At 36.7% G+C, this 13,235-nt stretch overlaps 1 protein-coding gene across 1 annotated transcript in view; it reads right to left on the reverse strand.

Moving 5' to 3' along the window:
* Positions 1–13,235, reverse strand: part of ccdc186 (coiled-coil domain containing 186) — a 36,123-nt gene that overhangs the window by 4,333 nt on the left and 18,555 nt on the right. The window contains exons 12-15 of the mRNA XM_015390513.1: positions 13,007–13,196; positions 12,660–12,740; positions 9,857–10,085; positions 869–1,088 (exon numbers count right to left, since the gene is read on the reverse strand). Coding sequence (XP_015245999.1) covers positions 869–1,088; positions 9,857–10,085; positions 12,660–12,740; positions 13,007–13,196 — 720 coding nt within the window. The remainder of the gene's footprint in view (positions 1–868; positions 1,089–9,856; positions 10,086–12,659; positions 12,741–13,006; positions 13,197–13,235) is intronic.

Below are 13,235 nucleotides of genomic sequence, written 5' to 3' on the forward strand. Positions count from 1 at the left end.
TATATATATATATATATATATATATATATATATATACACACACACACCACATACATACATACATTTATAGACACACAGATACACAGACACAGCAATTGAGAAAATTGGAAGGAGAGACATACTTAGGAAGTGTTTTAATTCAATTCCAGACTTTTAAAGGCTGTATTGGAGCCCTGATTTAAACTTCAAATGGATAAAATGTTCCACTTTTATAAATCAAACATTTGGAGCTTGAATAAAACTGGTGATGAATAAAGTGCTGCTAGAAAAAAACAAAAAACACACACTAGAAAACAGCATGTAGCTACATTGGATTTGCTGTTTGGTGAAAGGCCATCATTACAATAAAAAAATTATAAAAAAAAAAAAATTATTCTTGGAAAAATCAGACTGGATGGGAACACTGGGAGAACATGACAGATGGCCAGACAGGCAGAGATCTTCAGCTGCAGCTCAAAGGATTTAATCAAAGTTTTGTCACACTAATTTCACTCCTATAACTAGGGAAAATGTCCAAGATGACTATGTGCTGCAGGAAATAATTGACAAATACAACCATGAATGGGAAAAGCTCACCTATTGTTCCTGCATGAACCTGCAGAAATGAGCAAACTTTGCCGAGCCTGACTTCTACTGCTAAAAGCAGCAGGGGAGTGAGTGAGACATCCATGTCCTGAATCGGTTTTGATTGAGTCAATAAGGAAACTGTTCTGAGCTCACTTTAAGGTCAATTACTCAATCCATATCAAAGAGCCTTGAAGAGGTACGCTCACACATCATCAATGCTGCGTAAGACCTTCATTCAATTTCTCTCTCTCTACAAAGTGGACCATCTCTGTGGACTGATGCACACTTGGGAAATATTTACCTTCAGAGTAATGTTCTTCAGCAGTGTGTCCTCCAGCACTGCCTGCAGCTTCCGGTTAATCTCCAGAGACAGGTCCAGGGTCAGCCCGCTGTCCGCCGGGTGGGAGGTGTAAAGCGAAGCCATGATGCCGCCCCGCCGGCTGAGGTGGGCCTTGTTAATGTCTGAAGCTTCTGATGAGAGGGCCCCTGACTCCTCTCTAAGCACGTAGCTCTGGATAATTCTGTGGGGAACAAACAGAAGGAAGGTGGGGAGCGATGAGTCAAACCTTCCTCTGATAAAGGAGAAGAAACAAACTGGGTGCGCGGTATCAGCTGCAGACTGTAAGGGAGGGGGGGGAAGGTTTAGGCGAAAAGCATGGGGAGCTTCAAACAGAGCAATAAAGCATTGTGTAGCAGAAAAGGCCAGGGACTGTACAGGAATAGCAATTCTGCGAGGGATTGCTTATTGGACCCATGAGTGCAGGAGCCATTCAGTCATGGACAGATTATTACTGTGCCTGTCAGAAAACAGAAAGGTAATAAAAACAGCGGGATTACAACGGGCTGCAGATTCAATTAATTGCCTGCTTGTATCCGTTTATAAGAGAGAGCGGGATAAATCTTCATGCACAGGATCCCGTTTCACCTCAATAACTGTTTGGAGGCTAAGCAGCACTTGTTTTACAGAAGGACCCAAAGAATTCATTAACCTAACAGCACAAACTTCTCGTTTCAGACGGAAAATAACTGACCCACACACAAGCCATAGCTGATGTTGATTTCAAACGTTAAAGAGAAAAGATCCGTTCTGTCCTCGGGGTTAAAACGGCACCATTTTTTTTTCTTGTTTTCTCAAAAGAAACTCAGTAAATTGGTGAAAACAGAAGGACTCTGAAGGGAGTCTGGCAGAAAAGGTCAACAATCCCACCGTTTTGGAGATGGATCAAGAATCAATATTTTAACATCTCTTCGAACCCAACCCCATACCTCCCAGGCATGAAAGATTCAAAACAACCAGTCCACCACTGCTATTGTTTTACCTCTGATCCATGGTGGGTTAAAAAGAGAAGATTCAAAGGTCAATATGAGCCCCAAAAAGGATCTTAGATAAAGAAACATTTATGAGACTTTAATGGGTTTCATGAAACAACTGCGGTCAACGACATTGGGTGGTGAACCAACACAAGGTCGCCCTACAAAAAAATTTAACTAATCATAGTCAAAGACCTGCATCCATATTCAGCCTCTTTACTCTGGAACTCCTAAATAAAACCAACAGAAATCAACTTATAAAGTCACCTGTGTTTGACTTTGAATCGCACCAACGGCCTCCGAGGTTTGTTAGAGAACATTAGTGAACAAACAGCATGATGAAGAACATTGTAAAAGTCACAAATAATATAAGAAGCGAACATCTCAGAGTATTTTTTGATCAGAAAGACTTAAACAGCTTCATATTAAACAGCCACAGAGAACAATGATCAGAAGCACCTGTAAACTCTGGAGGAGATGCTGAGATTCACAGCTCAGGTAGGAGTTTGTAATTTATTAAGAGAAAGCAGCAACAATTCCTGTTTTAAATTTACAAAAGTAGGCAACCGGATAAAAATTTTGTTAGTTCAAAGATTAACATGAGATTTAAATACAGCTTTCTGACCTGGATGCATCATTTCTTGTGGAGACAAAAAGCAAACACCAAATCCATCCCCACACAGTAAACCAAACAGGCATCAGGCTAAGAGAAGCTATAATAGCCTACAAACTAGGGAAAACTTTAATTTGGGGAATGGTTCAGATCAAAGCATATCCATAACTTAAATTCCCTAAGTTAAAGTTCAGACCTATCCGATATACTGAAAGACTTAAAAAAGACAAATAAGCTAGCTGAGAGTCATGCTGCAGCTTTTATTCCCCTCTCAAGTTATTCATCAGTTATCATGCAGGGAGTTTCAGCTCTGAACCCAAACACCCATAGGAAAAATTCTTGAAAATAATAGAGATTGGTGTCCTGACAAGTTTCATCAACCTCATCTCCAGACGGCATGTTGAAAACCATCTGAACCGAGCTGAACTATATCAGAGCTGTAGGGCTGTAAATTTCAGAATGCAACGCGTTAAAACAAAACTCAGTGTCTGGAATAATTTGTTGGCCGAGCTGGGATCAAAGCTAAAGGATGGGTGTTTTATTTCCTGGTAAAAATGGAGCATATCAACCAGAGTGCAGACAATGTGCTATGTTTTAGCATTGTCTAAATATAAAAGGATAATAGCAGTGTAGAAGACAGACAAGACTATAAAAATATAATGACAGAGCCATCTACTATAGCTGCCATTTGACCTACTTATTTTGTTTTAAAGATAAGCAGTAAATGGGAACTATAATAAAATGGTTGCTAAGCACAAAACCAACTGAAGTGGTTTACATCTTACATGTGAAACAAAAGGTTCAGTGTCTGTAGAAACCAAATCATGCCTGTTTAACTAATATGAGGGGTGCCTCAAGGCTCTGTCTAAGGCCCCCTTTTTTACATTTGCTCTTTTAGTCAAACTGCATTTAGCTGATTAGAACAAGTAACTTCTGGATATCTTCTCATTACCTAGAAAGGCACGGTTCCTCTGATCAGGAAGTATTCCACTGGCCATTAAACCAAACTTAAGGAATTTGTTTCTTGTTTTTAACCAATCAATGTCTCTTTCAGTTCAATCTGAAAACAACTTGCCCATATTGGAAGTAATTTGACAAATATTTCTAAAAGCCTTCTACTTGAAAACTTTTTTGAGTCCAACTGGCCCCTTTTCACATGTGTGTGTATATATATATATATATATATATATATATATATATATATATATATATATATATATATATATATAAAGTCCTGGATTTCATTTGTTTTCTCCAAACTGCTGCAAGACTCTTGACCGGAACAAACGATAGAGCTCACAAAACTCCTGGTTTAATATCACTGGTTGCCTGCTTATTTATAAAACATTTTAAAGTGCAAATTTCAAATTTCAGGGTCCTGAACAGACCCTTAAACCAAAATCCATTCATAGTCGCAAATACCAGATATAAAGCTGAAGGGGTTATCCGTTTTCCACCAATTCTTTCATCTTAAGTTGTCTTGATAATGTGAAAAAAAGGAACAGAAGACTATTTTTATTAAGAATGTCCACCACTTTTTCTACCATGTTTCAATATCTATACAATCTAAGGCATTTTAGGTTTTTTTCTGAGGGATGTCCTTAATGTATAAAATTCCCTTACTTACTAAAGTAATTAATTCAAGAGGTGATCCTCTTCTTGCGGGTAGTGACACAAATTTCCCAATAAAAGTCAAAAACTGTTGACTTCATTAATCTGAACCAATTATAAAAGCATAACCCCACCCCTACAAACCAGACAAAAATCTTAAAATGCCACCAAAAATGGCAGTGTGAAACAGATACTATGGGGTGAAGGGATGAGTGAAAGCGTTAAATGGGGGTGGGTTCAGGATGAGGGAAACCGGCAATGACTTTGACGTGACAAAACAAGCAAAGCATCTAAATGAAACTTTACGCCGCCCTATGGGTAAAATGCTATTGATCTATGCCTGAATTTCTAACTCCTGACTCGCCATAATGGCGCGTTTTGGAGTGAGATGGTTTTATGAAGGGATCAGAATAAGTAAACCACATTTTCTTATTCTCCATGTTCTCCACCATTAGACACTACAACGACAATAACTTGTGCAATTTATTAATTGTGCAATTACTATTTGATACCCTGTGCAATAACCTGCCTCTGTATATTTGACACCCAGTGCAATAACTATATATTCTAAATATAAATACCCATGTAAACACGCTTTGCAATAACCCTGTATAATAATCCTACTATAAAAATTATATTTTACAAGCTGTGTTATGTGGATGTATTTTTTTTTTTTTCTGTATCTCTTGCATGTTTTTTTTTTTCTTTCTTTTCTTTTTTTTTTTTGTTTGTTTGTTTTAGCTTAAGTTTTTTTTTTCTGTGTTCGATCAATTCAGTCAATCAATCAATCATTCAGTTTTTTTTTTTGTTTTGTCTGTTGTGTTGTTGTTGTTATGTATAAACAATGGAGAATGTAAGCAGGAAACTGGAATAATGTCGCCCCGATTCCCTGATTTAAGTGAATCAAATGCACCAACATGTCCAAATGTGGGGCTGTGACTCACCATGCTCCATTTTAACCAGTATAAAAAATTCAACAGCGTTCAGAGTTTAGTTCAGCTTTAATAATCTACGAAGTGTTTAACACAAAAAGCAGGATCTTAAGAATAATTTCATGCAAATATGGAGGTCACTACTATTTGCATGCAAAAGCCTAAATCTGACAAAAAGTGGTTCTTTCTGATGAGAGGAGGATTATGATTAGCATGCAGCTCAGGCAGTTGATTAACTCCTCCCCATTCTGGCATGCAGCTACAATGTGTTTGAGTGAAATACTGTCCTAGAGGTTTCCTTTCTAAATGCCCTCAAAAGAAAAAGTCTGAAAGTTGAACACAATACAAACCTACACCTGCCACTGTGAGGTGTCTGTAAACGACTGACGCAAACTCAGGTGTTTCCTAACAAACAAGAATATAACTCACAAACAGTTAATTGAAATTATTCATATCAATTATTGAAATCGATTTGATTGAAATACTCATCGAGTGAAGTGATTTAATTATGTGACTCATAATCAATGAAAACCGTTTTCTCTCTTAGCCTAAGGAAAAGTACTGTACAGTATTAGTACTCAATACCTGTCTCATCGTTCTAGCAGCACTTAAAAGATTCTCTCTAGAGTTTGCTGGTCAATCCAACACGGTGATAAGCATGGCCATTAATGCAGATAATGCTGCTTTTGTCAATGTGAATTGGTATATAAGAAATCAGTGACTTAATATCAAGATTTTTAGCAAAAAATAATTTAGTGATCAAAAATAGCGGAAGCTCTCACATTAAACTAACGTCCTTGAATGACTTGGCTGCTGCCAAACCCTTCATCTAACTCAGATTTCCAGGTTAAATTCAAAGTGTATAAAGAAAACTTTCTTTAACTCAACTTTCCATTTATATCTTTGGATCTATCACATCTTCAACAGCTCCTACTTTGGATTACTGTCCGTGTGGAGGGTGTGAGCCACTAATTGCTGGACTTCTGTCAAGTCAGCAGTCTCCTATGATTTTGGATGCTGCCACATAAGATTTCATATAGTTAATTCTTTCAATTTTCCTTCTGAAAAAGAACACTCTCAGCTTCTTTAAACAATTTCTTTCATGCATTAAATGTCACAACACTTTCTGAGAAACAGAATTTTGGATTTTCTTAACAAAACTCTATTAATCACCCCATTAATAATGAGTCTGTTTAACTATTTAAGCAAATTACCAAAATAAATTAACTTAAATGACATTCTAGTTTATTGTGATGTAGCTGTAAATCTAGGGAGCAAAATGTATATATAATCAGTAGGTCAATAAAGCTGCAGAAGAAGCCGCCACTAAATACGTCCCTCATTCCTCCACTTTCACACTCACAAATACAACACCTGAGCTAGCACAGACAGGAAATGAAACTTACCTCTGACTAGGCTTTCATAAGGTCCATCTATGGACCCCAAATCCATCACGATAGTTTTTAGTAAAAAAAAAAAAAAAAGCGACATAAATTAAACATGTGGCTGCATGAAGAGACAAACCGCATGCAAAGATTAGCAGGGGGTGAGGGGGGGTAACAGATGTGAGAAACGGGTTAGAAACATGCAAGATGGCAATTTATAAAATATATAGCTCCAGTTTTTATGAATAACAAACATGTAGATGCGTATTGAGAGAGTGGGAATATTAGCCAAGAAGATGTGAAGAGAGAGGGAAGAAAAATATATATCTTTGTAGTTGTTATCCAATAGTTATTGAATTCATATTTTATCTGAAATTGATTTTAATTTACAAAAACCAAAGCAAGAAATCTTAAGATAATTATATCGCTCTGCAATAAAATCAGAACAGTCATGGATGCTTGTCTATGTTTTGATGATGACGGGACAAAATGCAGGAAGAGCCAATATACCAAACTAAATGGTGCAACGTATTTATAAACAGATAATTAAGTATCATAAATAGTCATTCCTGCTCTTTTCACATCACTTGATTAATTCCAGTCACATAAATAGCCCACTACGTTTTACGTTACGGTATCTTCTGGTTTTCTGGTTTTTATCATATTTAAATGTGGCTGATTTATATTAAGGCTACCATTCAGCCTGTAGCCATTGAGTCTGACTTTTTTTAAACAGAGTATTGATGCAGCAGAAGGAAAACATGTATAAAAAAAAAAAAAAAAAAAAAAAAAGCCCAAATATTATCCGATCCGATCCCTGTTCAATTAGACTTCAAATTTAAGACCCCCACGTCACAATAAACCTATAATTGAATTTAACGTAACAGTGATAGGCCAAGAATNTTTTTTTAAACAGAGTATTGATGCAGCAGAAGGAAAACATAAAAAAAAAAAAAAAAAAAAAAAAAAAAATCACCTGATGAGGGAGATCAGATCCCTGTTCAATTAGACTTCAAATTTAAGACCCCCACGTCACAATAAACCTATAATTGAATTTAACGTAACAGTGATAGGCCAAGAATACTACAGTTTCATTTTTAACAATATAAATCTGTAAAGTGTGGAGGGCAATTGTATTAATTAAAAATACTGGAAGCAGATTTAGCAGGGTTAGAGAAGCAGGTCTGTGGGGCTTTGTTGATCTAAAGTCTGACATTTTTACCCGTTCTATTTGAAGAACAACTCAGGCTTTTTTTTTTTTTTTCAAATATTGCCACAGAACCTCATTTTGACGCATTTCTGGACGTTGACTAGGTCACTCAAACACATGAGTGAGCTTTAATATAAACAATTAATCAGATAAACAATTATTTAAATAATCGAATTTAGTAATCAATTAATCATTAACTGGAGTGTAGACTCTAAAACATGCCTTTAGATGACGGAGCAACCCACCTTGAGCAGCAATTATACTGCATAAATTTTTTTTTTAAATTGTAAACATTTTGCATTTAAGATAAAAATAAAAAAATAAATTTTTTTGTCCACCAATATGCTCTATCCAGAACTCCTCAAGAGGAAAAGTTTTTGTTTTACCTGCATAAAGTCTTCTTTAAGGAACCTTTGGCTATCATATTATAAATCGATCAATCAAAAAAATAAAAAATAATCAACAGATTAATAAATTAGCATAATAATCATTAGTTGCAGCGCTAATATAAACCATTCCTTTAAAGTTTCACTGTAAGATTAAAACCTTTTGCCTCCATATTCAGGTTTTCTGCAGCCTTCAGCAGGCTTTCCTTCACGACTGCATTTATTTAGCCCCATGCTTCTTGTCCCAGCTGCATTAGACCATACTTGCAGGATGATACTTCCACCACCATGTTTCACTGCAGGTTATAGTGTTAAGAGTGATGTGCCACCTAAGGTTTCCCTCACATACAGGGCGTGATATTTCATAATTTTAAATACGAACTGCTAAATTGCCCATAAAATACATGCACTAGTAATCAGTGGGTGTTTTGCTGGGGATCTACAATGATTGTGGAATAATGAGTTGTAAAATGTTCACATCGCCTTATTTAAATAAGAAAAAAGTAAGAAAAACACCTAAATACAAAACAGTAATATTTTTGGATGGTTATTTCAACTCTACTCAGTGAGATTTTAAAATGTAATGTAAGAGCCGAAGGACGCCGCATTAAAAACAGAATTCCACACTCTACAGACTAACGTTTGCTTTAAAATGAAAAGAGCAGGATGCCAGTTTTATACAGAACTTTCAGTTTGGGTCCAAAAAAGAAAGACCCCCTTTCCCATTGAAAATAAGAAAGGTTAAACTTTGGGGTTTTGTTCCGTATTCATTCACTACTTCTCATTGGTGAAAGCGATACAGACCCCCTCTGTGTCATTCAACTAGTTCTAAGTCGACATACAATCACAAAAGTTAGGAAAATATTTTATGAAGGTTGAGAAGTTACTCCGTGTTGCTTTAAAATTATTTCTTCTGGTCTATTACATCAGATCAAATCAAATACATAGTTTGGAGTTCTTGTAAAACAAAGTTGCAGCCCTACATTTAATTAATCTTTTTTTTTTCTTCCTAAGCCCTTAGTGTTGCTTAAATTAATATGGAAAAACATCAATCAATGGTTCTCTGATTTGTCATCCCATTCTGCAACTTCAAAGTTAGCATTCAAGATGCAAAAATGTATTGGATGACACGATGCAAAGTTATGACTGAGATGCTGTATTAGCTTTTTTTTTTTTTTTTTTATAGTAACCACCCCTGATCCTTCCATAAATCTTGTTCTGGTATTCATCATCTTCCTCAGGTTTACATTTTCACCTAGCTGTCCTGAAGAGGATAGGGACAGAGAGGGGGGAAAAAAAAGAAAAACTAATTCACATCCATACTCTGGGTGGTGTTACACCCCCCGGGCTTTACTGAGATCCTGCCAATCTAAATTTAGCACCGAACCGTGGGATTTGTCCTCGATTTTAACTCTTGAATGTAGGTTGAGCCTAATAGATTCGAGTGCAGAGAGGCAAAGAAATCAGAAGGTGAGGCACAGGACTCGTTCCAAGCAAGATCAGGAAGATAACTTTTTGGGACTATTGTCCGTAGAGGAAAAAAGAAGAGTTTAATTTTTCAACAGAGTCAAAATCCCCATATTATCTACTCAAATTGAATAAAAATATATTGATATATTGCTGGTGATGGAATGAAGAGTGTGTTATGTGGTTATATGGCTGTCTTAAGATGGGTTGTTAGCAGATCAAAGAAATTGTCTCCACAGAATGATTCAGGGTTCCTGCTGGTTCCTTAAGAGGCTGTTGCAGGCTCTTTTATTATTGGAAGCTATAATATTATACACTTTAGGTTTACAGCTTTAGGTATTTGCATAAACTTTACATTGTACCATGCCACTCACTTAGTCTTTTTGCGGATCTCTTCCACCAGCTGCTTAATGTGATCCTCCATGAACTCAATTTTCTCCTGCTTTCTTGCCAAGGCCTTTTGCAGACGGACTATTCGATCTACGAGCACCGCCTTGTCGACCTCTGGGAAGCTGTCCACGACCATCACGGAAGGACCAGATTGGCTCTCTGGTGAACGCTCCTCAACGCTGCTGCTTCCACCATGGCGTGCATTTAAGGAACCTGAGGGACCGCAGGAGATAAAGACTCGAATCATCGTAGAATATTGTGTATTTTAGTGACTTGATTATGCAACGACTTTAAATATGTTAGTAACTGCATAATGGAGAATAAATACATTTGGATCTTTTTTGTTATTTTGCCAGAAACTAAAATATAAGAATACACTATAAAGAGATGAAATCATCATGGTAAAGGAAATTTATTTTAATAAATCAGTTTAAAAGAGTGAAACATTAAATGGGACTGTTACAGCCCATTAGGTCTAAATTATGTGCATTGGAGTGACTGCCCCTTTTTGCAGGTTATGGTGCAGGGGACCAGAACACAGTATGTAGAGCTTCGTCTCCTCCCGGCTTTTGCACCGAGATGGATGCGGCGTGCCGCTTTGCTGCTGGGCCTCATCCCTATTATATGAATTTGTCTGTATTTCAGCATAAAATCATTTACACACACTCTGAATCGCTGGTACAAGCACTTGCATTCTATTTTAGTTTATACTATTGCAGGTTTTAGTTCAACAAACGTTCTTTTTTGCACCTTTACCTACCATTTGCCATCACACTGAGCCACTCATTCTGATATAAAGTTGATGATAACCTGACATTTTGTTTCCCAGAATGAAGCTGGAACTAAATCTGTGGCAGCCTTCAGATTTCATGTTAGGAAGATAAATGCAAGTATTGCTGGCATGGGTCAAAACAATGTAAAGGTTTGCTGATTGCTAAAGTTTTTGTAAGGCTCAAAAATGACTAAGTAAACACTATCAGGATGAATGCTCGATGTTTTATTTGAAGATAAACATATGTTGTTTTTTTCTTTACAGACATAGTACCTTACCAGGCTGTATTAAGTCTGTACTAAGTTCTGAGCCAGAAACCATGTGAGAGAAAAAAACTTGACTGTTGCAAATTCAGCAAAATAGTAAAATTTGAATTTAATTTGAGACCAATGTCCCAGTCTTTGAAGAATTGTTAAAAGGCTTCAAGTTGTTTCAGTTTTAGTGGGAATTTTCTAATTGAGATCTCTTTTTTTCTGATTTTTAAAGTTGGCAGAGTCATCTGCGAAGTCCTGTACTGACCAGAATATAGGACGACCCCTCTTTACAGGACCAGTTTTCAGGAACAAAACAAAAAGACCAAAAAGAAAAAGAAAAACAAGACTATTTTAAGAAACCATTTTATACTGAAGTGCTAAAACTTTCATTGATATTAATATTACATTGAAAGATTTATGCAATTAAACTATAAAAAGTAAAAAAAGGAGGCTTTTACTGACAGACGCGCTCTGCCTCGCTGTCACTCCTATTCTCACCCTGCAACTCTGCAATTTTTCGATAAGCTTTTCTTTTGCTGTTCGCATATTTCAGACGGTATGTTTGAACGTGCAATCTTCTGACAGCTCACTCTTTAACTCCTTACTTCTTTGCTGCCTGACAGTTTTTTGATGCCTCCGGTGCCTTGGTAACCATTATTTTAAAATTGGTGTCATAACTCCGCCTCAAATAACTGAAAATTTGTGTGACTTTTGATCCACTCCGTCCTTGGCAGCGACTTTCTATCTGTAGCATCCCTCTGACTTCTTCTCTGTTGCCATAGAAAGATGACCCCAGCCACAGTGAGGACACTGGCTTTACAAAAACACAGCGCCCTCTGCTGTTGCGTTCATGTAGCGACCACAGACCTTTAGAATTGGTTAGACTCTGATTATAAGACAACCCCACATTTTTACATTGCTTTTAATGAGAAAAAAAACTTGTCTTATATTCGGGCCAATACGATAATCTTACAGAACTTCTGCTGACGAGCTTTATGGAGATGCTGGTTTATGTCAGTAGAACTAAGCAACTGTCTACACTACCCAAAATACCAACACCTGGTTTAATCCCATGGCTATTGGTCAACAGACATTTTGAAGAAGTGAGCCCGGTACCATCTGTAACAACCATCATTTCTCTGGTCTGAGTACAATTACAATTTCTGCCAAATCTAATGTCATGTCTCATTGTAATTTATTACATAAACCTTATAAAATGTTATTTAAGCTGTTTGTTCCAAGCGATCTCTTCTCTACTGCAAAAACGATTTAGAAATAAGCAAAAATATCTTTAACTAAATTTATTTACGCTTAATTTGAGTAGGTAAGATGATTTACCAATGGAATGAGTATTTTTACTCTTAAAATAAGATAATTAGATAATATGCACTTGAAATAAGACAAGACAATTGTTTTTTCTTATTTTAAATGTAAATTGTCTTGTTCCATTGGCAAAGTGTCTCACTTACCTGATCAATTCAAGAAAAAAATGCGCTTATTGTAGGAAAAAAATGATTTATTTGGATTAACATTTTTTGCAGTGTCAGGAAAGAATCGGGGAGAGAAAGCTTAAAGATGTAAACAGAGCTTCTTCTACAAACTGAATTGCTGAAATACATTAATTTTTTTCTGATATTCTAATATAATAGGGAACCCTGATGAATTGCTACCATCATATCTAACAGAAATGATTGAATAAAGAAGTTTAGACTTAGAAGATTATTTGAAATATTAAATACTAACCAAATCTCAGAGCAGTACCTGATGAACTGGAGCGACTGCCCATACTGCTGGCATCTCGATCACATCCTCCATTCTCAACCTGCTCCAGCCTTTTACGGGCTGCAGTGGAAACAAAGCGAAACATATCAAAAATAAAACAAAAACAACAAAGCTGTGCGTAACTCAAACGCTGAAACCATGTTTTTTTTGTCCGATTCCTTCTGCATGTAAAAACCAAACAAAATTTTGTCTCTTATATGCTCAAGTGTGATTCTATATGTGCACACATGAAGAACAATCTGATTATAACACAATCATGTCTGAATCACTGATGGAAAATTGTTTTTTGAGCCCTTTCAAAGAGCCAGAAGAAGCTAGTATCTAACCTTGCGTTAGTTGTTTGGTGAGGTCCTTGATGTTAGCTGCTTGTTTCCGTTTCTGCGTCACCAGCTCGTCCCTTAGCTCCTCCACTCTGGTCTTCAGTTGGGCGACCTCTGCCTGCAGAGCCGCCCGTTCTCCCTGCAGACCCTGCACCTCCTGGTGCCTCATCACTTCTTCCTGTTTCAGCTTCCGTGACTGCAGATTTATTGAGGCAGAGGTTGTTAATATATTAGA

The sequence above is a fragment of the Cyprinodon variegatus genome, unplaced genomic scaffold, assembly GCF_000732505.1.
Source record: "Cyprinodon variegatus isolate N-32 unplaced genomic scaffold, C_variegatus-1.0 Scaffold502, whole genome shotgun sequence".
In the NCBI taxonomy this organism is placed as follows: Eukaryota; Metazoa; Chordata; class Actinopteri; order Cyprinodontiformes; family Cyprinodontidae; genus Cyprinodon; species Cyprinodon variegatus.